Source organism: Mesoplodon bidens (genome assembly GCF_964165515.1).
Source record: "Mesoplodon bidens genome assembly, chromosome: 4".
NCBI lineage: Eukaryota > Metazoa > Chordata > Mammalia > Artiodactyla > Ziphiidae > Mesoplodon > Mesoplodon bidens.
Window position 1 is genome coordinate 115,927,320 of NC_138160.1, and position 26,663 is coordinate 115,953,982.

The 26,663-nt window shown below is 42.4% G+C and overlaps 2 protein-coding genes across 18 annotated transcripts in view; one reads left to right on the plus strand and one right to left on the minus strand.

The window, feature by feature from the left end:
- Positions 1-26,663, plus strand: part of LOC308616704 (uncharacterized protein) — a 469,470-nt gene that overhangs the window by 59,560 nt on the left and 383,247 nt on the right. For 15 of the 17 annotated variants that reach the window (XM_081233063.1, XM_081233051.1, XM_081233060.1 and 12 more), the window contains one exon: positions 9,156-9,274. Coding sequence is in view for 8 of the 17 variants with exons in the window: in XM_081233052.1 (XP_081089178.1) it covers positions 9,156-9,261 (106 nt within the window). In the remaining 9 variants the exon portion in view is untranslated. Of the gene's footprint in view, positions 1-8,609; positions 8,691-9,155; positions 9,275-26,183; positions 26,245-26,663 lie in introns of those variants that run through there. The other 2 variants (XM_081233059.1, XM_081233065.1) reach the window with 2 other exon arrangements.
- The window catches only part of TRPC7 (transient receptor potential cation channel subfamily C member 7), a gene marked incomplete at both ends in the record, with an annotated part of 123,892 nt that overhangs the window by 39,179 nt on the left and 58,050 nt on the right, over positions 1-26,663 (minus strand). Inside the window, 2 exons of the mRNA XM_081233040.1 lie at positions 12,785-13,001; positions 18,301-18,465. Coding sequence (XP_081089166.1) covers positions 12,785-13,001; positions 18,301-18,465 — 382 coding nt within the window. The remainder of the gene's footprint in view (positions 1-12,784; positions 13,002-18,300; positions 18,466-26,663) is intronic.

The window sequence follows — 26,663 nt, forward strand, 5'->3', positions numbered from 1 at the left end:
AATTATTTTAATTCAGGAAGCCCTGGGTTCAGTTTTACCTTGTCACTCTTACTGGGTATGTGACCTTCGATAAGTCCCTTGATTTTCTTGAGGCTTTGGGGTAATTTCCAGCACTAAAAGCTCTATGAATCTGAAATGCAAATTATTTACAGTAAACTGACTTTTCTGACCAATACAGAGGCTCCTCATTGGGCATTGCAAATCACTTCCTCCATGGTCCAATGCCCACATCAGTCTTCCTAGATTTACATATTAACTTACCCAGACTAATTTAAATTATTCCAAGTCCATGAGTAAAAGTAGCATGGGCCCAAGGGTTTGAGCAGCACGAATGCTTAATTACAAAAGAAATGTGTGAAATTAAGTACTTCAGTGAGTGAAATTAGGTCCCCTGCTTCCAGGGTGCTGAGGGTAGTTCAGCATTTTATATCCAACCTGAGCCCTCTGGACTTTTGCCTCTAGCATGTCAATCAGACGAGTATATAGAGCCCAGGGGCTTAGAGAGTAAGGATGTTGGGCAGTAGAGCCTCCTTCAGGCAAACTCCCCTTCACTGCGGGATGCCTGGAGCGCAGAGAGCATGGTCACTGGTAATTAATGAGGATGACTAGCAGAGGAGCAGGTTGGGAAATGCTGGGAGGCCTTAAGGGAAATGAGTAGCTTTATTTAGGCAGCTTCTAAGTAGCGGTATGCAGGCTGCTGAGATGGGGCTTGACAGTTCAAAAGGTGGTTCATTCCCATCCCTGCCTCAGATGCTATTCAGAAGGGATCCCCCTTCAAAGTCCTGTGAGACTTAACTGTGTGCATTCCTTAAATGGTCACAGCCCCTTCCTCTACATAGGGCTTCTCTACACTGTCCCAACGCCCCCTAACCACATCTTGGGAGGCTTGTCTGTTGTTTTGGGTCAACTTCTGATCATTGGGTCAGGATATAGGTGTTCTGTTAACTCACAGGTGGGAGACTATCCCTAGAAGCCCTCAATCCTCAGGCCCTAACATCCAAACACCATCTCAGTGGCAGGTCCTTTGCAACACATCTGGACCTCACACACATTCAGGGTTCATTTGTTTTCCAGGCAAGGAGATGATATTAATAGATGCAAAAATTTTCTAAGAAAGCTCATCCCCATCTCTAATTTTAGTAGCTAACCATTGTTGAGTACCTGCTAGGTGCCAGGCCCTGTGCTAAACACTTTTCCAACACTAAAGCTTCCTTACAGCTTGATAGGTACTGACTATAATTATCTCTACTTTACAGATGAACAGACTCGTGTATGAAGATGGCAAGTAAATTATCCAAAGTCACACAGGCAGTTCAGGACCTTCTTTCCACTGTGCTGTCGCTCACCATGCCCTCTACTAGGCACAGACTTACTCTCACTGGTCAGGACCTCATTTACCACTTAACGGACAGTGTTGAGCTCTGACTTGGTGCCAGGCACCATTCTGGGGATACCACAACCAAGAAGATGCTATCCCTTCCCCAGCAAGCTCGGTCTAGTGCTGGAGACAGATGTGTCCACAAACAGTAGTGCTGTAGGGTGACAGATGCTGTAATAAAAACGTCCAGGGGACTGTTTGTGGATACACAGTGATAAGAGCAGTCAGTATTATAATCATGAGACCCAGCAGAGTGCCTGGCATAACATATATCTGTTGACTGAATGAAGGAGGAGACACCTGGCATGAGGAACCAGGAGGTAGCAGGGGCTGAGAGGTGTTCCACATGGTGGCTGTGCATGTGAGGGAGAACAGGCCATTGTAGGGGACTGCAAGAGGCTTAGTATGGCTTCGGGTTTGTGGGGGTTCGGGTTGGGGCTGGAGGTCGGCAGCAGGGAGGCTTAGTGAAGGCCCCGTAGATCCTGAAAGGCCCTCCTTCAGGCCATGAGGAGGAGGCTGGGTGTCCCCCTAAGCTAGTTAGCTCCTAGAGGTGATAAGTGGAGCAGCAACGTGGTCTGACTTGCTGGGAGAAATTTTGGCAGGTCGGCTGCAGTAGTCTACTTGGAAATCTTACCTAGATAAATGAGGAGACCATCAAAAGAATGATTTAGGTGAGGAACACAGCCCATTTGATTTTGCAGTTTTATTCTTGGTCAAACCTAGATGTGTGATTCTGGAGCTAAGACTTAGCACTGCCCTCGAAGAGTTTGTAATCCTTGGTGGGTCACGTGAGTGACCAGCTTGATCCTCACAGTTTACACATGTGAAAGCTGAAATTCAGAGAGGCAGAGCCACCGAGGAAGAAGGGACACAGTCAGGACTGGGCTTCTTGATAACCAGTCCCAATCTCTTTCCTTCTCTCCCTCTCTTTAAGTGTATTTTTCTACTGTGCTAGGTATTTACATCTTACTCCATCAATTGAGCTTTCAACTGGGGCATCTGTTTAAGAAAACACTGCCAGGTTCTCTGTAAGAATTGGGTTGAGAGAGTTTTCATGACATAATTCTCTTCCTAGGTGGAGAAATGACATGCTTGGTGAAGAGGCTTCCTGCCCTCCAAGCTCCATGGCTTTGTGCGAACCACTAATGTTGTCTTAGTCCTCTGGTGAGCGTCTGTATAGACACACTCTCCAAGTCACAAGCTGTATTATAAGCTCTTTCCTCTACCCCAGAGTGGCTGCTCATGATACAGGCAAGAAAGATATATTCCTATGGTATGAACTGATGTTGGAGATTCTCCAGGCAGAAGGATCTGTGATCTCTGGTTCATTTGGTCCTCCCCAAAGCAAGTTGTCTTACAGCTCTGGAGGACACACACGTCTGCTAGCAAATTCACCCCTCCTTCCTCAGTCAGGCTCTTCTCTTGGCTTCCTTTTTTTTTTTAAGTTTTTTAAAAATTAATTAATTAATTAATTTAAAAAATTTATTTGTTTGCACCAGGTCTTAGTTGTGGCTCATCTGCTCCTTAGTTGCGGCACGTGGACTCCTTAGTTGTGGCAGGCAGGCTCCTTAGTTGTGGTTCATTGGCTCCTTGGTTCTGGCACACAAACTTAGTTGCAGCATGCATGTGGAATCCAGTTCCCTGACCAGGGATCCAACACGGGCCCCCTGCATTGGGAGCATGGAGTCTTAACCACTGTGCCACTGAGGAAGTGCCTCTTGGCTTCCTTCATACTGTGTCCTGGTTTTTCTTCTACCTTTGCATGTGGTCTTAGGCTCCTTGTGGCTGCCACCTCCTCTGTCCCTGTTTTAAATCTCCTGCATTTACAATCTAGAAGTTTCTAAAAATTCTGCTAGTAATCAAGTAAAGCATCTGGAGTTCAGGAAGAATATATTTCTGATTGGGTTTGACCCTTCCACAGAATTGTACAGCAGAAGAGGAACAACCTACATATCCAGTAGGGGTTTGGGGAAGTAATAGAGTATTGTCACACTATGTGGCCATTGAGAGAGGGCCTTGGGAAAACCAGATACCTACATGGAGCAAGAGCTACCAGAAGATGAAAAGAATCAACTACAATTTGCATGATTAGAGAAATATTAATATTAATTGAGACAGGCTGGAAACAAAGGAAAGTGTGTAGTATTTATTGTCAGAGATGTTAACTGTTAGGAAGAAAAAGAGAAGGGAGAATAGGAGGGCAGTGAGGGTGGACAAACTTGCAATTTTAAACAGGTTGGTTAAAAAAGTCTTCACTTTGAGAAGGAGACTTTTTTCTTTTTTTTTCATTCTCAGTTTCTTCTTTTTTTAAATTTATTTATTTATTTAACATCTTTATTGGAGTATAATTGCTTTATAATGTTGTGTTAGTTTCTGCTGTATAACAAAGTGAATCAGCTATACATATACATATATCCCCATATCTACTCCCTCTTGTGTCTCCCTCCCACCCTCCCTATCCCACCCCTCTAGGTGGTCGCAAAGCACCGAGCTGATCTCCCTGTGCTATGCGGCTGCTTCCCACTAGCTATCTATTTTACGTTTGGTAGTGTATATATGTCCATGCCACTCTCTCACCCAGCTTACCCTTCCCCCTCCCCATGTCCTCAGGTCCATTCTCTATGACTGCATCTTTATTCTTGTCCTGTCCCTAGGTTCTTCAGAACCATTTTTTTTTTAGATTTCATATATATGTGTTAGCATACGGTATTTGTTTTTCTCTTTCTGACTTACTTCACTCTGTATGACAGACTCTAGGTCTGTCACTACAAATAACTAAATTTTGTTTCCTTTTATGGCTGAGTAATATTCCATTGTATATATGTGCCACATCTTCTTTAGCCACTCATCTGTTGATGGACGCTTAGGTTGCTTCCATGTCCTGGCTATTGTAAATAGTGCTGCAGTGAACATTGTGGTACATGACTCTTTTTTTTTAAATTAAAAAATATATATACTTATTTATTATTGACTGTGTTGGGTCTTCGTTGCTGCACATGGGCTTTCTCTAGTTGCGGTGAACGGGGGCCTCTCTTTGTTGCAGTATGTGGGCTTCTCATTATGGTGGCTTCTCTTGTTGAGGAGCACGGGCTCTAGGTGCACGGGCTTCAATAGTTGTGGCACACGGGCTCAGTAGTTGTGGCGCATGGGCTTAGTTGCTCCGTGGCATGTGTGATCTTCCCAGACCAGGGCTCAAACCCATGTCCCCTGCATTGGCAGGTGGATTCTTAACCACTGCTCCACCAGGGAAGCCTGTGGTACATGACTCTTTTTGAATTATGGTTTTCTCAGGGTATATACCCAGTAGTGGGATTGCTGGGTCATATGGTAGTTCTATTTTTAGTTTTTTAAGGAACTTCCATACTGTTCTCCATAGTGGCTGTATCAATTTACTTTCCCACCAACAGTGCAAGAGAGTTCCCTTTTCTCCACACCCTCACCAGCATTTATTATTTCTAGATTTTTTGATGATGGCCATTCTGCCAATGAGGTGATACCTCATTGTAGTTTTGATTAGCATTTCTCTAATGATTAATGATGTTGAGCATTCTTTTATGTGTTTGTTGGCAATCTGTGTATCTTCTTTGGAGAAATGTCTATTTAGGTCTTCTGCCCATTTTTGGATTGGGTTATTTGTTTTTTGGATATTGAGCTGCATGAGCTGCTTGTATAATTTGGAAATTAATCCTTTGTCAGTTGCTTCATTTGCAAATATTTTCTCCCATTCTGAGGGTGGTCTTTTCATCTTGTTTATGGTTTCCTTTGCTGGGCAAAAGCTTTGAAGTTTCATTAGGTCCCATTTGTTTATTTTTGTTTTTATTTCCATTTCTCTAGGAGGTGGGCCCAAAAGGATCTTGCTGTGATTTATGTCATAGAGTGTTCTGCCTATGTTTTCCTCTAAGAGTTTGATAGTGTCTGGCCTTACATTTAGGTCTTTAATCCATTTTGAGTTTATTTTTGTGTATGGTGTTAGGGAGTGTTCTACTTTCATTCTTTTACATGTAGCTGTCCAGTTTTCCCAGCACCACTTATTGAAGAGGCTGTCTTTTCTCCATTGTATATTCTTGCGTCCTTTATCAGAAATAAGGTGACCATATGTGCGTGGTTTTATCTCTGGGCTTTCTATCCTGTTCCATTGATCTATATTTCTGTTTTTGTGCCAGTAGTATACTGTCTTGATTACTGTAGCTTTGTAGTATAGTCTGAAGTCAGGGAGCCTGATTCCTCCAGCTCCATTTTTCTTTCTCAAGATTGCTTTGGCTATTTGGAGTCTTTTGTGCTTCCAAACAAATTGTGAAATTTTTTGCTCTAGTTCTGTGAAAAATGCCATTGGTATTTTGATAGGGATTGCATTGACTCTGTAGAGTGCTTTGGGTGGTAGAGTCATTTTCCCAATGTTAATTCTTCCAATCCAAGAACATGGTATATCTCTCCATCTATTTGTATCATCTTTAATTTCTTTCATCAGTGTCTTATAGTTTTCTGCATACACGTCTTTTGTCTCCTTAGGTAGGTTTCTTCCTAGGTATTTTATTCTTTTTGTTGCAATGGTAAATGGGAGTTTTTCCTTGATTTCTCTTTCAGATATATTGTCATTAGTATATAGGAATGCAAGAGATTTCTGTGCATTAATTTTGTAACCTGCTACTTTACCAAATTCATTGATTAGCTCTAGTAGTTTTCTGGGAGCATCTATAGGATTCTCTATGTATAGTATCATGTCATCTGCAAACAGTGACAGTTTTGCTTCTTTTCCAATTTGGATTCCTTTTATTTCTTTTTCTTCTCTGATTGCTATGCTAAAACTTCCAGAGCTGTGTTGAATAATAGTGGTGAGAGTGGGCAACCTTGTCTTGTTCCTGATCTTAGTGGAAATGGTTTCAGTTTTTCACCATTGAGAATGATGTTGGCTGTGGGTTTGTCCTATATGGCCTTTATTATTTTGAGGTAAGTTCGCTCTGTGCCTACTTTCTGGAGGATTTTTATCATAAATGTGTGTTGAATTTTGTCAAAAGCTTTTTCTGCATCTATTGAGATGATCATATGTTTTTATCCTTCAATTTGTTAATATGGTGTATCACGTTGATTGGTTTGTGTATTTTGAAGAATCCTTGCATTCCTGGGATAAACCCCACTTGATTGTGGTTTGGGATCCTTTTAATGTGCTGTTGGATTTGTTTGCTAGTATTTTGTTGAGGTTTTTTGCATCTTGGTTCATCAGTGATATTGGCCTGTAGTTTACTTTCTTTGTGACATCTTTGTCTGGTTTTGGTATCAGGGTGATGGTGGCCTCGTAGAATGAGTTTGGGAGTGTTCCTCCCTCTGCTGTATTTTGGAAGAGTTTGAGAAGGTTAGGTGTTAGCTCTTCTCTAAATGTTTGATAGAATTCGCCTGTGAAGCCATCTGGTCCTGGGCTTTTGTTTGTTGGAAGATTTTTAATCACAGTTTCAATTTCAGTGCTTGTGATTGGTAGAAGGAGACTTTTGAACATAGACCTGAGCAAGTGAGGGAGTGCTGCCCATGGGAAGAAATCTTAGGCAGAGGGGACAGCCTAAGCTAAGTTTCTGAGGCAGAAACCATTTGAAGCAAGGAAGCCAGTGGGGCTGAAAGAGAGTGAATGAGGTGGGAGGTGATGGGAGATGAGGGCATAGAGGTAGGGTAGAGAGGTGGAGGGCTTTGTAGGCCTTTATAGTGACATTGACTGTCATGCTGAGGGAGAATGTGATATCACTGAAGAGTTTTGAGGCAAAGAGTGACAAAACCTGATTACATTTTTAATGGATCTCTAGCTCCTATGCTGAGCATCTACTGAGGCACAGGGTGGGAAGGGCAGAAGCAAGGCCACCTGGACAAGGCCATTCGTCTCTTAGTGGTCAACCTCTCTGTCCATCACGACCAGTTTGAACTTGTTAGAGTCCTAAAGTCCTGCTCAGCTCTAGGGCTTCTCCTGGTGACAAGGGAGTCATGGTTTGTGTAGCCAGTCTGTCCAAAGGACTGCATTTATGAGTCATGGGGAAGAGAACTGTGTGTTGTGTTTCTAGCTGCTCCAAGGCCTTCCTGGCAGTGCCTGGGAGTAGCATGTGAGGACTCCTTCAGTAAGGGCCTGATACTATTTCAAGCCTCTCTGTGTCTGAGCAGAGTATATCAGGTTGTGGACCTTAGGGTGTGCCAGCACAAAGAACACAGTGAACACAGTGCTCAATGTCTTCCTCTTAAAAGTTGTTATTATTAGCAGTATTTTATAATTAAAGAGCTCCAGAAAATAGAGACAGGATAATATTAGTCTTATTTTATAGCTGCTTCCCCAGTATCTGGCACAGTGCCTGGTACATAACACAATGCTTAATAACTACAAAATATGGAGAAAAAAATTGAGAAAATAGAAACAGCACTATCAGAAAACTTGCACGTTGTACTCAGCACTGCATTTACCAAGCTACCTGCTCTGTGCCCTCAACTCCACCTTCCTCCTGTTAGAGTAGATGAAGTGTCCACACTCCTGCTAAGGGCAAGTCCTCTGCTTGCCTGCTGGATCCCATCCCCTCTTGCTGCTCAGGAACTTTCCATCCAAAGTCAGTGGTCAAGTCTCAGGCAGCATGTTACTTGATCTGTCAGCAACACTCGACATAAGTGATCACTGCCTGGATCTTGACACAGTGACTTTGGTTGGCTTCTGGGACACCACTCTCTTATCTCAGTCTCCTCTGCTGGGTAAGATACTTCTCATTTTCCCATCCTTGAAATATTGCTGTGCCCGAGGGCTTGGTCCTCGGTTCATCTGTCCACATTCACAGTTGAGGTACTGCATATAGTTTACTTTAAGTAGACTGACATGTCCAAATTTATGTTTCCAGCCCCAGCCTCTCTGACCTTCAGCATCTGTATCCAGTTGCTACTTGACGTTTCCTCTTGGAGACCTAATAGATAATCTCAAACCGAACTCTTGATTTCCATATCTACTCTCTCTCCAAACTGCTCCTCCCCTGGTCTTTCCTGCCTTAGAGGAACTCTCTATTATACCATTACTTGGAATCTTCCTTGACTGCTCTCTTTCTTTCACACCCCACAGGCAATCCAGTAGTAAATATTATTGATTTTACCTCCAAAATATAATAACCGTTTACTACCTCCTCAAAACCAGCTATTTCCTGTCTGAATTACTGCAGTGGCCTCCTAACTGGTCTCCCTGCTTCTGCTCTTGTCCTAGAATCGTCTGTTCCCTACACAGCAGCCAATGATCCATTAGAAAATGAGGTTGTACGATGTCACTTCTGTGCTCAGAACTGTCCAGTGGTTTCCAGTCATACTCAGAGTAAAACCTAAACTCTGTACCATGGCCTCCAATGCCTTGCATGATTGACTCTGCCTATCCTGTGACCTCATCTCTGCCATCTCCCCCTTATTTATTCTGCTGCAGCCACACATTTCTTTGCTGTTCCTCAAACTTGTCCAGCTTGCTCCTGAATACAGGCCTTTAACACATACTGATCTGTCTTTCTGGAATGCTTTTCACCAGGATGTCTGCAAAGCTTGCTTTCTCTTTTCCTTTAGGTTTCTGTTTACATTTCACCTTACCAGGAGGGAGGTAAGAGAGCTTGCTCTTACCTGCTCAACTACTCTGATAAGGTAAAATGTGGACAGAGACCTTACGGAAGAGAGAAAGCAAGCTAGGCAGATATTTATTCAACTTGTCTTCTCAGTTAAAGAAACTTGAATACTGACTGGGTATTTGAAAAGAAATTATTAATCTTCTTTTATGTTTGTAATTCTGTTTTAGAAAAAGAATCCTGATTTCTATTACCAGTCATGATGGAGCAGTAAACTGGAAAAAAAAAAGAAACTATTTTCAGACGTTGGAAATAGCAGAGCACTCTGATCCTTAAGAGAAGCAAGCAGGTAAGCCACATGACAGCCCTGGCTTTTAGATTTTCCTGGAAGCACGTTTCAGTCTTCAGGGTGTGGAGAAGGACTCCAGAAGCACAGAAGGCAGTCCCAATGAGTTGAAGACACAGAGATTAGAGTTCAGGAAGGCTGCAGTGATTAGATGTTACATGGCAGAGTTCCAGAGAGAAAGGTAGTATACAGAACCAAAACCCCAAACCAAACACAAACAAAAATAGTCCAGAAGTTTACATAGGTGTCCTTTTGAATGTTCCCTGAATGCTAAGTCATGAATACATAGAGTAAAACTCTACAGACAACAGCAAGAGAGCTGCAAGCTGAACAGTTTCTAGAGCTCACCCAGAGTGGAAAGATGTTTGAGCTCTGACCATCCACAGTTGAAAATCCTTGTTGATTACCCTGGGCATTTAGTAGAGACCCAGATGTGTGTCTCTATAGTACAAGGATAATCAATCCTTATGGTAAAGCTTTTGCAGGTCCACTCTAAGAAAGTTTGAAAAGGACCAAACTCATCTGTAAGAATTTAACAGCCTGTCAGAATAAAGCAAAAAAAACTCTTTAAAGGAAGACAACAAAATCTAGATGCTCACCAATATGACATGTAATGTGCCCATCATTCAATCAAAAATTACTAACACACCAAGATATAGGAGAATATGATCCATGTCAGGAGAAAGTTTAGTCAGTAACCCAGAAATGATAGAGATGATGAAATTAGGAGTTAAGGACTTTATAACAGTTCTTACTATAAATATGTACATTATGTTCAAGGATTTAAAGGAAAATACAAACATCACGAGGAAGGAAATGAAAGATATAAAAGAGAACCAAGTGGAACTTAAAGGGTTGAACAATATAATATTTGAAATGAAAAATTCAGTGATTGGGGATTAAAGTCACAGATAATGGAGAAAAAATGTCAGTGAACTTGCAGCACAGAAAGATTAGAGAAAAGTAAAAGGAAAATTATCTTTTAGGATACACACAAAAATGTTTGTAGATGAAATTTTATGATATCTGGGATTGGATTCAAAATTCTACAGGGTTGAGAGAAGGGAAGTAGGATGAAACAAAAATTAGCTTTGATTTGCTAATTGTTGAAGATGAGCGATGGGTCCAAAGGGTTCAGTATAATCTTCTTTCGAAATTTGCAGTTCTTAAAATTATTTATGATAAAAGTTTGAAAAATATAATCTAGTAAGAAAAAGTAGTTAGAATCTTCCTTCTGTCTAAAATGTAGCAGGAAGTAGGTCAATGAAAAATAAGTCTTCCCCTTTACAATACTTCTTATGTAATGGTCTTGAAAACTCAGCTTTGCTTTGATGGGTAGAAGCTGGTACCAGACTACAAAAGCTGGGACCTCTGTAGCTAGAGATGCTTCCCTCTTATTGGGATAATGCTCTGACACCCAGGAAAAGAAATATGAGGATGCAGGAAGAAGTCGTGGCTCAGTAGGAGTACCATGGTTAACATATGGTAGCACCCACTGAATGGGGAGTATGCTTGGACTCACCTGTCTTCTATTTGCAGCCCAGGTGGGGAAATGTGATGGGTGAGTGATTGGTGCCATAAATACTTTGTTTTATCCATAAACCCAACATGTGAGTTTTTGGTTTTTTTTTAACCATGTCTTAGTTTGAGTTGCTATAGCAAAGTTACACAGATTGAGTGGTTTATACACAACAGAAATTTGTTTCTCACAGTTCTGGAGGGTATAAGTCTAAGATCAGGGTGCCAGCATGTTTGGGTTCTGGTGTGAGCCCTCTTTCAGGTTGCAGACTGCTTGTTGTGTTCTCACATGGCACAGAGAGGGTGAGAGAGCTCTCTGGGATATCTTTTAAAGGGCACTAATCCTATTCATGAGGGCTCCACCCTCATGACCTGAGCACCTCCCAGAGGCCCCACTTCTAATACCATGACATTGGAACTAGGGTCTTAACATATGAATTTTGGGGGATATAAACATTCAGTCCATTGTAAAGTGCCTAGTGTTAAAGTGCTTAATTTAGTTAAATTGGAGGTGGGGCCGGTATACTAGGGAGAATTGGGATAGACTCAACTGTGAAAGTGAAGCCACAGAACTTAACTCTGCAACAGGCTTTAGCGTTCCTTTCCAACTTGAGTACCAGTGACTCTACAAAATGAACCTTTGGCTACAGACTTGCCGGTTGATTAAAAGCACCTGGGAAGCATGGTGTGCTTTTCTGTCTTTGCCGTTTGGGTCAAACCATTCTTCTCCTCATTACCTTCTGCCTATTGAGAGATCCAGCTTAGAGACCATACTCCCAGTTGTTCTCAGTTTGGGCATCTATGGGATATTCTCCAGTGGTTCAACTCTTGTGGCTCTCTTAGGCAATATCATTTAATTAGCACAGGGCATGTACTGGGCTGTCTTTTCAGGTATTTTTTCTTTTGTGAATTTGTTGATTGAAAGTACAGACACTTTGACCCTGAATACGTTTTGACTCAATGTTTGTGAACATAAACATAATGAATGTTACGCCAACATTGAATTTTTGTTAAGAAAAGCAATTGGGGGCAAATACCATTAGGACAATTTAATTAATTGATAAAATCTTGATACTGCATACATTTTTTGCCTTTTTTATTTTCGGTTTTGTTTTACTCAAAACATTCCCGTCAAATTCAGATCTTTTTGATGTAAATCTTATAATTTATTGATCAAGTTTTGGTTATTTACAGTATCACTGATTATAGTTTTTTCAGTTTTTTATTGTTTCCTACCAAATCTGATTTTTTTACCAATAAATTTTGCAGTTTTCAGTGTTAGAAAAATCTGTAACACCGTTGGCCATGTACAATTATAGCCATTGCTAGTTTTATCTTATCTTGCTTATTTCTACTAGTAATAGTTCTTGTGAGTTAGGCAAAAGAGAGATAGTCTTTCTTAACTAGTCAGTGAGGCAATTTGGAAGGATTTCCTTGGCAATTCCAGTGGCAGACCTTGGCAGCACAAAATAGCACCGCAAAGAGGAACTCCACAGCTTCATTACGTTCACCAACACAAATAATGAGAACATGTTACTCCCCTAACTTTTTAGATTTGTATTATTACTATTCTACTATGTATCAGTATTCAGTGGTAACAAAAAATATCTTTGAAGCTATGCAATCTTATACTTTTTTTCAGAGGCAGAACTTGATTTCCTAAGGCTTCTAGTAGACTATATTTAAATGAGCAAAACCATATGTCCCCCCCCACACACATACACTTTACAGTCACTTTCAATACACACATAAGGAAAGGTACAGAATGAACCTCCCCCAAACACCTCCTTTCAAAATTGGGATTTATATTACAGGTCTGTGCATCTTTTACACCAGCACATACAGAAGTTGACTTTGGCTTCCTTGCTGGTCATCTCCTCACCATTTTGTCTGCCAAGAGTGCATTCAAGAGGAGAGGAAGAGCTTCTGAAGTCAGGGTTTAATAATGTCCTGTTATAATTAGGGGAGGAGACATTAAAAGAGTGACTTGCTTACCCAAGACCCACTTCATGATGAGCATTTCTGTCCAGGAGAATTGTGTAGTTTTCACTCTGAAGATCTGTTTTGGGTAGTCTGTGAAGGTTTCATTGGGCAGGGTTTTAACACCTTCGAAGCGGTCTGATGCGTTCACAACTAACAATCCCAAGAAGATTGTAAAAGAAACTGCATGTGCTACAAATTTCATGAAAGGGCTCCTCAGGGTTCGTCCTAGCTGGAAACAAAATATATACAAGACCTGTTAATCTGGCAGCTCCAGGCAAGTTCAGGGCTCTCTTTAAAAGGCTTTTGCTGAAAGTTGAACTAGAGAATCCTCAATTTTGGACAGAAGCTGCTAATTGAACCCAGACATTTTCTCTAGAGCTTTTATGTGAGAAGCTGCTTGACCAAATCCATTTTTCTACTCACTTTAATTTTTTCTGTTTAGAAGACTTAATGGGAGTGGTAAGAGAAAGGAGTAGAACACACTAATATAACATCATTTTACAACATCAATTTATAATCTGACTGCACAGCTACCCCCAACCATGTGGATGTGAATTTTATGCTTTATAAATCTAGAAAAAAAATCTGTTTCAATTGAGTTCAGAATTTTTTAAAAAAACACTTTGGATATGCTCTGTTGCTCTTTTGTCTATTTTCTTGAGTTTTAGCTTAGATGACTTATTTTCCACATTTCTTATATTTTGGTAAATTTACTGAAAGCTATGCATTTCCCACTAGGTACTGCTTTAGCTATGTTCCTATAAATTTTGACATGTAGCATTTTCCTTGATACTCAGTTATAAATATTTTTATAATTTCCCATTTGATTTCATTTTTAACTCAGAGGTTATTTAGTTTCCAGATATACAGGACTTTTCCCCCCTTGCTCTAAAAAATCCTGTTTTTATTGCAGCATGTGTTCAGATCATAGCCTCTGTGATACTACCCTAAAACTATTGAGATTTTCTTTGTGGCCTAGTACATGATTAACTTGTGCAATTGTTCCATGTGAGCCTGAAGTGATCCAAAAGATGCCCTTTTACAGAGTAGGTATTGGTCATATCTTCTTATCCCTGGCTTGCCATCCAAAGGCCACTTGGATCTTTGAGGACTAAATTGGGGGCTGCACAGTCAGTCTTTGCTGACCCCTGTAAATGAATTCACTTGGGTCTCTTCCAGGTCACTGCTGTCACCCTCACCTAAACACCAACTCTAACCCCTCACCAGGTATACTGATAAGACAAGAGCAAAGAGGGGAGTCTTTTCTGGATCTCAGTTCCTTCTCCAGGGCAAGTGTTCAGTTATAGCCAGTGACTAGTTAATTGATGTTCATGTTCTGCCTCATTCAGGAGTCCTAGAGTGAAATGTCACCCAGCATGTAGAGTATTGGTTCAGCCAAAGATCAACTATAGGAGTTTCTCCTGGTAAAATTTCCCTAACTATCATTATGTTCAACATAACATTTATAAATCAGATGGCTTGATAATGTTCTTTCAGTAGGCTTCAGTATGCTAATCATCCACGTTAATGGTGCCAGTAATTACTGTAACGTTCTAATGTCATAGAACCCATCTGTTGAAATTTAAAAAGATAATTTTAATCATTTTTAAAAAAAAGACTGCGTTTCAAGTCTGAACATTGGAAATCCCTATTTGTGCTGGAAAGAACTTGTTCGGATTCACCTGCATTGTCAAATTGTCATATGGCACTAGAATAACTTCAGAAGTGTTTGAAAAGATGTTTACCTGAAAACTAGGGGGCCCACAAACATCTTACAAATGACATTTCTTAGTAGTGTTTAACGTTACTATTTACAAAATAGGGACTGTAGATTATTTTTAGCCAGAGGTAGATGTACTAAATTCAGAATGTAGAGATTAAATATAAGGACAAATAAAATACCTTACATAAATTCAGTAAAAAAAACAAAAACAAAAACGGAATCAAACGACGTCTCATATTGACCTATGTGATGTCAAATACATACTTTGAATTTTTCCACATTTTATCTGACTGTGTTGGCATCTTGGAGCCCCAGTTCCCAACCAAGATGCTGGGATACTTTGGTGTATACAGGCGACATTCTTAGATAGTCATTGCATTGTTTCCTGTCACTGTGTCCTAGCTGAGGTAGTGGGGAGAGGCGAGGTAGGTTGGAGAATGACTGCAGAGTGGGGAGAGGAAAGGTTGAGGAGAGGGCAAGGGATACCAGATCTTTGTGTCCCAGCAGGGTCCCAGAAATGTCAGAAAAAGGTGGAGAACACGGAGGTAGACACAGCTCTTAAGGGATTGATGGCCAAGTTTCCCCAGTCCTTTATCAGTGGGCTCTATGTAACATCTTCCATTGACTACCTGGATGAGGACCTGGGGACACTTCTCCATCTTCTCATCTAGGCAAGGCACCTGATGTCAGGAATCTGCACGCAGGTGCACCCATGCTGGCCCTGGGATTCCCCATAAGAGCTGCTTTGAGGAATTTAATGTTCTCTTTGTTCCCTCCTTCAAGTTGTTATCTTCCGGCAGAAGATGCATATGTAAAAATTATTGTATTTATTGCAGATGATAAGAAAAAACCCTGATAAGGCCCTGCAGTGGTATAGAAGGTTACCCTGGGCTCAGTCCCACTTGATTTAAGCCATAGGGAGGAAAAACGAGGTTAGGAATTGATGCACGTTTCCTATTTTTCTTCTGGGCTTGAAAGCATCTTTTTAACTGGTAAAACTTTGATAAAAGTCAGATGAGATCAAATCATTTCAGGGATTTCCTTTTTCTTTTTCTTTTTTTTTGTGACATTCCATATTTATCTCAATGTTTTGAAGCAAATTATGCTTGGGGTAAACTTCCTCCTTTCACGAGGCCACCAGGTGAACCAAAAGAAAGGAAAAAGTCAACCAATATATACCAGCAGCTCTTAGCTGGGGAATCATTAACACTGAGTCAGGTAGCAGCGTTAGGTATAAAAAGAGATGGTAGAGCTTTGGGAGACATAGTTCTTGTCCTCTTCTGCCTGAAGAGCAAAACTGGTGAGTCTAAAACATGGGCTAAAGCAACTCTGTCATTACTTGGCCCTTATGAGCTGAGAACATATTGGGAAATCCAGGCTTGCTGTACTCAGTCTCTGGCTCAAGCCCAGACTTCCTGGGTACTATTCTTTTACTCTGGGAAATAGGTGAATGTGAGAATAACTGAGTAGTGCTCCCGAATTAGCTCCAAATGAACTGCATTCTCAAGCCCTCAGGGTGGACACCTGCTTTTACTTGTTCACACACCTCTATGTTCTATGGCACTGGGCTCTTAGCCCATAAGTGTAAGCACCTAACTGGGACGTGGTAGCCAGTTGCCCACAAGGTAGGCTATGACTGCAGTAGAGCACCCAGAGAGTTTCCAGCATCTCTCCCCAGTTTGAACTTCCAGTCTTCTTCATCAAATGCCACCCTCTCTTGCCGCCAGCTGCCAGTGGCCACAAGCAAGAGCTTAGTGTACAAGTTGTTTCTTTGTCTTACTGGACATTCCAGGGACACAAAATGTCAGTCAGACAAGTCTCTGAACAGAGGAGAGGAAGCTGCAGCCATGGGGCCAAACTTTCCTGCAATCATTACTTCTAGAATATTCCAGAAGACACCATAGGTCTCACCCCTACATTCCATGGTGGCATCAGTCTCTTGAATTTACCTGGGTCCTCAGAAAGTCTGGGATTCCTACCCCGTCCACACGTCCTTTTTTTTGCATCACATCTGCATGATATTGGCCAAGATTGTTCTCAGACCTACTGAAAGTCTAAAAAATTTAGTCAGCAACTGGCATATCATCTCTTTCTGAATGTTTCCCCAGGCAGGTAGAGGCAAACCAATTTGCCGGCGTTGCTTAGTTCCAGTTCCCTGGAAGCTGTCACATTTAGTTTTACAGCAAAAGTGAGGATTGGCAGTGTTTGGCTGTTATTTTAACGATTGATGTCCTAGAATTAGTTTGTGGCTTAGAGAGTGTGGAGGCAGCATCCCTGTCCATCTCTGGATGAAGGCAATGATCTAACTTGCAGTACAGACTAGATAATACTACTATGGAAACAAGTGCCTAAAACCAATGACCAGCACTAATCCAGTTTTCAATCTGGTTAGTCTTTTTTCACTCAGTGTGCTTTTTCCAGCTCATGATAAGGGACAGAAAAAAATAGCCTTACCCTACATATGTATCATTTGGGGAATACCGATTTAGAAATCTGTCATGGTAGAGTGCCATAGAAACAAAATCCTCAATAGATAGGAGGTTGAACACCACAAATATTCAGTATGAGGACTTTTATTTTTAACACTATCCTACAGAAGAAGGAGTTTGAGTCCTAATTTCTTTCTCTGACACCCCTCCTACTCTAAGCCAGTCAGTTCCTTGCCTGCCTGGTTAGGTGGCCTCATTAGCAGATCTGAAGTCTTGGGCCCATCGTCCTGGCATGAGTTCTGTCCTGGTGGAGTTGACAAGAGGATCCATTCATTGATGACACTTTTATTAACTGCCTTAGCTGATCAGATTCCCTGTGGAACTAATCTCCCTGTAGTCATATTTCTTCTACTGAATGTTGATTACCTAAGCTTAATTGCTTTTTTTTTTTTTTTTTTTACTATATCACAAAGTAAATGCAGCTTTGGAAACTTTAATGACCACTTAACTTACGAAACATATTTCAGAGTTTCGACATGATTTGTTTTTATAGGCGCTAGCTCTTGCCTGAAGCTGGAGTGACTGCTGATGCCTGTTGTGGCTTTGGGTCCAGTGGGCTGTAGGGAGGGTGGAACAGGAGGTGCGGCAGCTTGGCTCTTGCAGGTTCCACTCCTTCCGTTACAGGCAGGCACCAGACACTCCCCCTTCCTGCGAGAAAAGAACCCAGCTTTGCGCCTTTCCGGCTCTCCTCCTTTTTCCTTTGTCTTTTTTCCTTCTAGTGACCTAATTAGCTGCCCATGTGGGCCAGAACCCAGACGAGGAAGCCAGGAAACCAGGAAGATGTTGAGATGGGTCTGCAGTGCCCCAGTATGAGAAGGCTTTGACTCTCAGCTCCTAGTTGTTTCTCTTTTCTGAACCTGCTTATAAGTGTGTGCATCATGATGTACTTGAGAGAGTGAAATGAGGTGTTGCATGAAAAGGGCTTAGCAGAAAGAAAGTACTCAGTAAATGTTGGCTATTCCTATTATCATTATTATAATTATTATTTCTATGGGTTTGGAGGCCATGTTTAGGACATTGCATAGTTAGAAAAGGAAAAGTGCCTTTATTCCCCCTTTATTCTGTTGATCAGATTATGCCTTGTGTATATAAAAGTTTCCATTTTATTACTCCTCTGTCTTTTAAGAAAATGATTTAAAAAAGCAAATCTTAGCATTTTCCCTCTTAAGTGTTTTCTACTTTTGTTGGGTCTCTCAGGGCTATTTTCTTTAAATGTGGGAAATGGTCAGCTGCATATTTGGACAAAATGGACTTTAGGTTATGCTAAGTAGAGAGAAGAAATAACCACAAAGACATGCACCTTAAGCAGTCTGTACCTTGCTGCACGGAGCAATCCAATAGGCCATGGCGAGAAAAGGGAGGCCTAGGGAGACTCCAAAGACAGCCAGGAATTTCACAGCGATAGACTGTTGACGTAAGCCTGAGAGATTTTCATACCACATGGTAAGCAATTGCTGTTGACAGTTAGGATGAGCAACGAACTGTAAAAACAAAACAAAAACAAAAACAAAATGCAAACAGGAAAATGGCATCAGTAGCACTTGAACAGTATATGACCTATGAGTAGCTCAGTGCTGACATGTTCCCCTGGGGAGGGTGGCCTGGGTGTTCCAGCCAGAGCAGCTAGGTCAGGTACCTGCTGGGCCCTTCTGACTTGGGCATGCTGGGGGCCTCTGTGCTATGAGCCCTCGTAGGACTGGCCTTCATAGGACTGGCTGCATTAGGGCTTGGTAAACTGAGGGCCTTGAGAAGTCTCAGGCACAGAAAATGACAGCTTCTGGGTAGATGCTTGTCTCCAATCCAAGGAGACTTACCTCTGTGCAGAGTTCATATGGGAGTCAACATATTGGAATGGATGGAGCATGAATGGGATTTTAGAGTCGACATGCATTTGAATTTTGCTCTACCATTTACTAGCCAGGTGGCCTTGGGCCAGCTACTTCACCTCTCTGAGCCTCAATATTGTCGTCTGCAAAACAGAGCCTGTCACATTGTCTTGTAGGGTTAAATGAGATATTGTAGAAAAGTTCCTCTCTCTTTTCCTATGTTGTCTAAGAAAAAGTTCTTGCAGTGGAGTTTCCAGAGGACATGCTAAAACTCCTCAGTATTTCCCCACTGGATTTCAGTGGTATTTGGCTTGGATCCCTGTTGCTTATTGTAGCATGCTGGAGAGCTGACACATTGTATCCCCATGCAGTAGCTTCTCACTGCCACCTCCCTCTCTTGGATCTGCCTTGCCCTCATGCCAGGTTACAAGGTGGGCCTTTTGTGGACATTTTGTATTGTTGACCTCACCCTTCTTGATATATGTTGGACTAGGGTTGAAACCCAGACTTAAACTGGGTCCATTAGGTTTTCTCAGCTAGCTATTTTTTTCTAATTCCTCTTTTTATTTATTTATTTATTTTTATACATCTTTATTGGAGTGTAATTGCTTCACAATGTTGTGTTAGTTTCTGTTGTACAACAAAGTGAATCAGCCATGTGCATACATATATCCCCATATCCCCTCCTTCTTGAGCCTCCCTCCCACCCTCATTATCCCACCCCTCTAGGTGGTCACAGAGCACTGAGCTGACCTCCCTGTGCTATGCTGCTGCTTCCCACTAGCTCTCTATTTTACATTCGGTCGTGTATATATGTCCATGCTACTCTCTCACTTCGTCCCAGCTTCCCCCTCCCCCGCTCCATGTCCTCAAGTCCATTCTCCATGTCTGCATCTTTATTCCTGCCCTGCCACTAGGTTCATCAGTACCATTTTTTTTTAGATTCCATATATATGCATTAGCATATGGTATTTGTTTTTTTCTCTTTCTTACTTCACTCTGTATGACAGACTCTAGGTCCATCCACCTCACTGCAAATAACTCAATTTTGTTTCTTTTTATGGCTGAGTAATATTCCATCGTATATACGTGCTACATCTTCTTTATCCATCCATCTGTCGATGGACATTTAGGTTGCTTCCATGTCCTGGCTATTGTAAATAGTGCTGCAATGAGCATTGTGGTACATGTCTCCACATAATTTTGAATTATGGTTTTCTCAGGGTATATTCCCAGGCTACTTGAGACTGTGATTGAGAGAGGCAGTCTTTTAATTTACTGAGGAGTTAACATGTAACCTTCGGGAATCTGGGCAGCTACCTTCCACTGTGTAGACTAAGTAGCAAAACAAGCCAGTTAAAAAGAGAGAAAGAAGAATGAAGTTGTATAGAAAGAGGTTCTATAGTGTCCTACCCTCTCTGAGGTCCAGTGCCACTCTGCACACATGGTCCACGACACACCCCTAGATTCATATACAGCATCTTCCTTTTTCTGATTGATTCAGTAGGTTGACTTGAGTTGCTGTAACCAAACATCCTTTTTCTGCAAATATTTGGTGCTACTTGGCCATTTGTTTTTAGTTGATTCTGAGTCTTGGCCAGTAGAAACTGGTAATAGGCAATATGTAAGTAACATTTATGGGAATAAAGTTTACACTTGAGAAAATTATGCTCATTTGTTTATTTCCTCCCTGTGACAAAGGGAAGCCATTATTTGCTTTAGGCAGCCTGCTCTTTGGCCCTGTCAGGATAGCCATATGCCGTAGGAGCTGGGACGCCTGGACTAGAGCAGATAGACTGGGGATTCTTCAAAGAGACTGCATTTTCAGTGGATTACCCTGGATCATAATGTCCCAATTTTCATCCCATTTGCCTCATTGGGTATTAAGAGGATATATGCAGCAATTTCTGGGAAATGCAAAACATTCCCTTTTCATTATAAGAACAATATAAATAGAGCTATTTAAAAAATTCTCAACGCAGATGGCAACATCTTCTTGTTTCCAGTTTCTGGGAACTCACAGTAGCCACCAAATGATTTGCGAGGATGCTATCAAAGCTTTATTTGGCCCTGCAGCAGCGCCTGGTGATACTGTTACTCAATCATTAGCTGCAAATGAGGCTTTTTTGGGGTAGCATTATTGGATTCATGTCAACCATTGTGGTTTTTCCCTTCAAGAACAAGAGCAACAGATTCTCCTCAACCCAGGTAGGAACCCTCAGGCCATCATATGCTTTCCTGTGCCCTTTCTGGCTCACAACAAAGTGGAGCAAACAACAGAACATCATGCACATGTTTCAGTAATTCTCAGAGCCTGATCACAGCAAGTCGTCCCGTTACAGGTCAACTTTCAGGCATGGGGGGGCAGTCGGTTTTGGTTTTCAAACGTTAGCCTTCCCTCGGTGCTGAAATGGTCCTGCTCTGGAGAAACACACAGTCTCATGAAGTAGCGGAAGACCACTTGGCTCGCCCTGTGGCTCCCTGCACTGTAGCTGCTCTGGAAGGACTCCTGACCCCTGCCTTTGGCCCTGCTGTAGCTGCTCTGGAAGGACTGCTCTGGAAGGACTCCTGACCCCTGCCTTTGGCCTCTTTGTCTTTATCTGGGGAGAGCCCCTCCATGCTTCTTCTGCTGCCTCCTGTGGACAAATCAGCAAAACAAATTGGGCAGCAGAGCAGGAGGGGAAGAATTCTGAGAGAGAACACAGTGGGAACAATTCCCACTCGCCCTTACCTGCCTCAGAGGACAGTGGTCCCGACTAAAACAGGGGGGTCTCTCTTGAGACTCTGTCCTCTGATTAGACCTTTGTTAATTTCCACAGTGGTCTTTCTTCCTCTGTAATAAAGCAACCTAGCTCCAAACATGCTATTTATTTGTAGACAGACTTTATAATATAATACTCCCAGTAAGCTGATGGCAGCTGATAGCTGAAGCCCAGATTGTTATTTATCTTTATGTGGGCACTTTTCTGTATTGATAGCAGGACTTCGAAGATAACTTCATGACGCACAGTTCAATGTGTATCAGAGGATTTTTCTCCACTGTGCTTTTGAAGCACAGAGAAACATCATTCCTGGCCCAAGGAAGATGAGAGTAACGTGAGGCACACCATCAAGACACAAAGAACACCCTAACCAGAAGGGCACTCAGTCAGGGCAGGGGCAGGGGGAGGATTTTTAAAAGCAAGGTCAGAGAGGAACAGAGGAAGGAAAGCCCACAGCCAGATAGAACAGAATGGGAACTCAGAAAATCAGTGTTGTCTTGGGCCAGATTTCTTTGGCATCTGGCTCACAAAAGGATGGAATTATCTGGATCCTAACAAGGGGATTGCCCAGGCCATTCCTGCCCCTAAGCCATTCTGGACTGAGAGCATGGTACACATTTATGAAAGTTCTTCAAGGGAAGAACTGGTTTGACCACCTCAGCTTTCCCATGATTCTCTCTTCCTAGTAGGGAGTAATGGCCTGGAGCTGAGACTGTTAAGGTAGGCTTGCATGGAGCCTCTCAGAAGAGCACACGTCAGGCCATACCCACAGCTGGGATGGACTGTTCCAGAGGACTGGGTTGGGGTGGGGAGCTAAGAAGTTAATTGCGAAGAGGGATAGGAGGGAGCTCTGAGACAGGCTTCCCTATAATATGGAGAAGGAGACTGGAAAACAGGACCTGAGAGTCAGGAGCGCCTAGAATTCATGTGGCTGCTGGTTCTTGAGTCCCTCTCAAGCCAGGTATCCTGGTGGCATGTTTGACCAGCCTTCATGTTTAGTATAACAACATTTGTACCCAAAGCTGGTTTTCTGTTAATATCTCACCTAAACTTCCTATTCCTCCCAGACCCTGGTGACTTAGTGAGAATATAATGCTGGCATATGGGAACTTTTGGGCATATTGGCCAAATCTTGGCTCTTACTTTGCTTTCCGTTCGTCCATATGCCACTATTTTTCTTTTATAGCCTGAAGGAAAATTATCCCCTTCACTCTTTTCCCTGCTTTATATTCATTTATAAGGAAATATCTGATATTTTAAGAATAGATAGTTGTTGAAGAGCTATCAACATTCCTTAACTAACTACTGAGTATTTTTAGGGCTGTTTCATGGAATATTAACACCCTTGGGCCATATATTCATATTACAACAGGGCTAAGACTATCCTGATGGGGGGTGTTTAAGCGTGTGGACTGGTACATGGCTGCTTGGGTTCAAGTCCAGGCCCTGCCACACGCTGGCCATATGCTCTTCGATCATTGACTCTTTCCATGCTTAACTTCCTTTTTCTGTAAAATGAGGCTAATAATGAAGATTGAGTGAGTAAGTATTTGTAAAGTGCTTAGGACAGTACCTGGCAAATAGTAAGCACTGTATTAGTATTTGATACATAAAAATAAGCCCGTGACTCTCCTTTCCTTTCCTATTTTTTCCTTTCCCTCTTCCTCTTGTTTCTCTGTCCTCCTCCCCACTTCCCTGAGGTTCTACTCCACCCTCCTTACCTTTATTCTGACCTCCATGTTGTTTTGGCAGATTTTCTTGAAGTGTTGTTGCCTTTGGAAAGGTTCATGTAGCCTGACAGGTGCGTGAGGCCACTCCCTCTCTACCCAATACCTCCCTCCTTATCCTCCAATGAAAGCGCTTTATCCAGGCAATTAGGTAAAAATGGGCTGGTCTCTGCTAGGGCAGTCAGGGTCACCATCCAGTCCGTTCAGCTCCATGTTGAGGCTCCGCCTCCACTCTGGAGCCCTCCATCAGTGAGGCGCAGTACAGGTTCCTGAACCTGCAGAAGTACTTCTCCTCCGTCCTCGATGCCCCTCCCCTCCACCACCTTAAAAGCTGTTAAATCCTGCATTTCCCGTTTAGTGGGGAAGGGAAGAGGGCTACATTTGAGCTGAGGCTTTGAGGCTGCATGATTTCCATAATCCTTAAACACAGATTTTTTTCTCTGACACTGGGCCTCATTTACAGAATAATGAGATGTGGCAATGCATGATTTGATAAGCTGAAGAATAAATTAGCTGGAGAAAAATTTATGAAATCCAATGCTTATAGAGAAAATGACTTATTTTATACAGATAAACCATCAAAGGCTGATGTCCAATGTGACTGTGGTCAAGATTTTCCACTTAGCTCATCACTAGCCTTTCCGTGTAGATATCTTTTTTTCCTCCCTCTGGAAACTATCTACATAGGCAAAAAGAGACAGATACTGTACCCGTTGTCAAGTGGCTGTTTTTAGTGTGGACAGTCAGACTGAATTAGTATAGTTCTGTGGTGCCACTTCCTGTCTGGTGCATCTCATAGGATTTGGTTCAATGGTGCTAATGTTCTTCCCTCCCGTTTTGTCTTGGCAAAGCTCTCAAGTCATGGAAGTTGACGAGGGAAGAAGAGGAATGGAAATGTCAGTTGTTGACTAGTTTAGTTTGTTGGTTTGTCCATTCATTCATACATTCATTCATTCAACATGTTTTCCCTCACTGCTGCCCCTTCCCAGGCACTGTGCTCAGCACTGGAAATACAGAGAAGTTGCAATCCTTGTCCACAGGGAGCTCTCAGCTCTGTGAGTCTGTGCATGGAATAGGACTGAGCAGTAACACCCTCCAGTTTACGGAGTAAGCCTTCCATGAATGAATGAACACCAAATGCTCACCCCATCAGTGTGCTTTCTCCCTCTTGTGAGACCTACTATTGAGAGCCCCACATCCTTGGCACAGCTAGTTGCTTTGTCTACACTGATAACTTAACCTTCAGACTCTTCTTCTCTGTGCAAGCAGTTAGTGGAGTGGTTACATGCACAGGCTCTGAGGCTGGACCATCCTGGTTCAAACCCCAGATATGACATTTTCTAGCTGTGTGACCCTGGGCAAGCCACTTCACTGCTCCTAGCTTCGTGATCTACGAGAGAGGAAAACATGTGTTGTGTGCTCAGTACATGGCCTGGTACTTACAGTTTAAGGTGGGCATTGGTGTTACTGCTGCTGCCATTCCTACTACCACTTCTGCTCCCCCTCCAGGGCTTAAAATAGTTCTCTTTGCTCTTCCCTTTGCTGAGTTTATCCATCAGCAGAGTGTTGAGTGACCATGTGATTTTAGAGTTAAACATTCTGAAGAACTTAGTATGCTTAATTACAGTAAAAAAGAAAGCAGAAGTTGCCATTGTTTTATTAAGTTTTAAATCAATGGAGCATTCTAGTATGGAACCAACATTGCCACCACGCTCACTGAACCTATTTATTTAGCCATGCAGCTCCTGAGCGGCCAGTACAAGAGTATAATCCGTGATAGTTCTGGGTAAATGGTGGTGGAGAATGAGAAGGAAAAGGTGTGGGGCTTGGAGCTTTGAGTGGGTAGCCCCACAATTCATACCTCTTTCAAGTAGCCTCTAAGCATGGGCAGTAGACAAAGTAAAATGTTTTAAAATCACAGCTTGAGTGTTTTTTTACTGTTAATAATTTAGGACCTAGTATATGAAGGAACTTTGGTTATGTTATCTGTAATCTTCACAATAACCCTCCCCAAAATGGGTGTATTATCTACATCCTCATATACAAATGAGGATGTATTATCAACCCCGTCTTGCAGTTGAGGAAACTGAGGCTGGGTCAATTAAAGTCCCACAGCTAGAGAATGGTGTAGTCAGGGTTCCAGCTCAGGTCTGTCTGATTCCAAAGCCTGAGGTCTTTTCATGTGTAAGCTCCCTCTGAAATTCTCTTGATTTGGTTGGCTTGGACTCTAGCCCTTCCCAGTCTTAGTTCTTTGCCATAAATAAAACAGTAAAAGCAAACACTTATTGAGCACTCATATGGATCAGGCCCTGTGCTGAGCACATTATAAACATTGTCTCATTTAATCCATTATGCCCATTATAGACCTGATGGCACTGTGACTGTCAGAACCAAAGTGGACATCTCTTAACCACTTCCTTATACCGCCTCTCTCAACTGACGTTTCCTGCGTCTTTTCTGGATCAGGTCTCTGGCATATTCTATCTGCCAAGCAGGAGGGCCTCTCTGTGAGCCTACAGATTTCACATGTGCTGCAGAGATGCTCATACCCCCAGCCAGAGTTTTAGTTGTCTCCTTTCACCCTGTGGCAGTGGGCTGTGTCCTCTTGGAGAGGACAGTTGATCTCTGACTTCCTTCTCCAGAGTAGTAGATGTTTTATGATAATCCCACATCCACTCCATTTGCACTGTTTGGGTTGGATGGGAGGATGGAGGGTTAGGGTTAGATGGAGGGGATTTTGGTTGGGGAGAAAGAAAGCAAGTGAAAGGGAGGGAAAGGAAGGAAACAGAAGAACAGAGCAGAGGAAGGGAGAGTAAGAGATAGAGTTTAAAACCTGACTTCCAGCTGCTGTTCCAGCTTCTGCTCATTTCCTCCCCATCCCTAGTCTCTGGCCAAACTCCAGCAAAGCTGTTCTCAGAGCCTTCCCAAGCTTGACCATCTCTGAGCCTCTGGTCAAGGTATTGCTGCAACCTGGAGTGCTTTCCTTCTCATCCCCCCATAGCCAAGTTTTGTCCAGCTCGATAACTGTCTCTTCCGTGAAAGTTTACCCTGCCCATTCAGGTGAGAATCTTTCTTTCTCTTCTCTCAAGTCATTTGTAGTCTCTCCCGTTAATCATAGTTATAATGCCTGTATAACCCTCTACTGGAGAGAAAACCCCTCTGGAGGGCTCTTGTGGTCCTTAGGGTGGTGCTCAATGCGTGGGTACTCAGGCAGTGTCGTCTGAACTAGTGAATGGTGCAGCAAGAAGTTCTCCGAGTTCAGACTGCAAACCTGGTGCCATCTAGAGGACCAGAGTGGCCTTCCAAACATGGTCCCTGTGGTGTGGCAGAGTCCAGCACTTGTGGCCATGTGACCACATCTGGA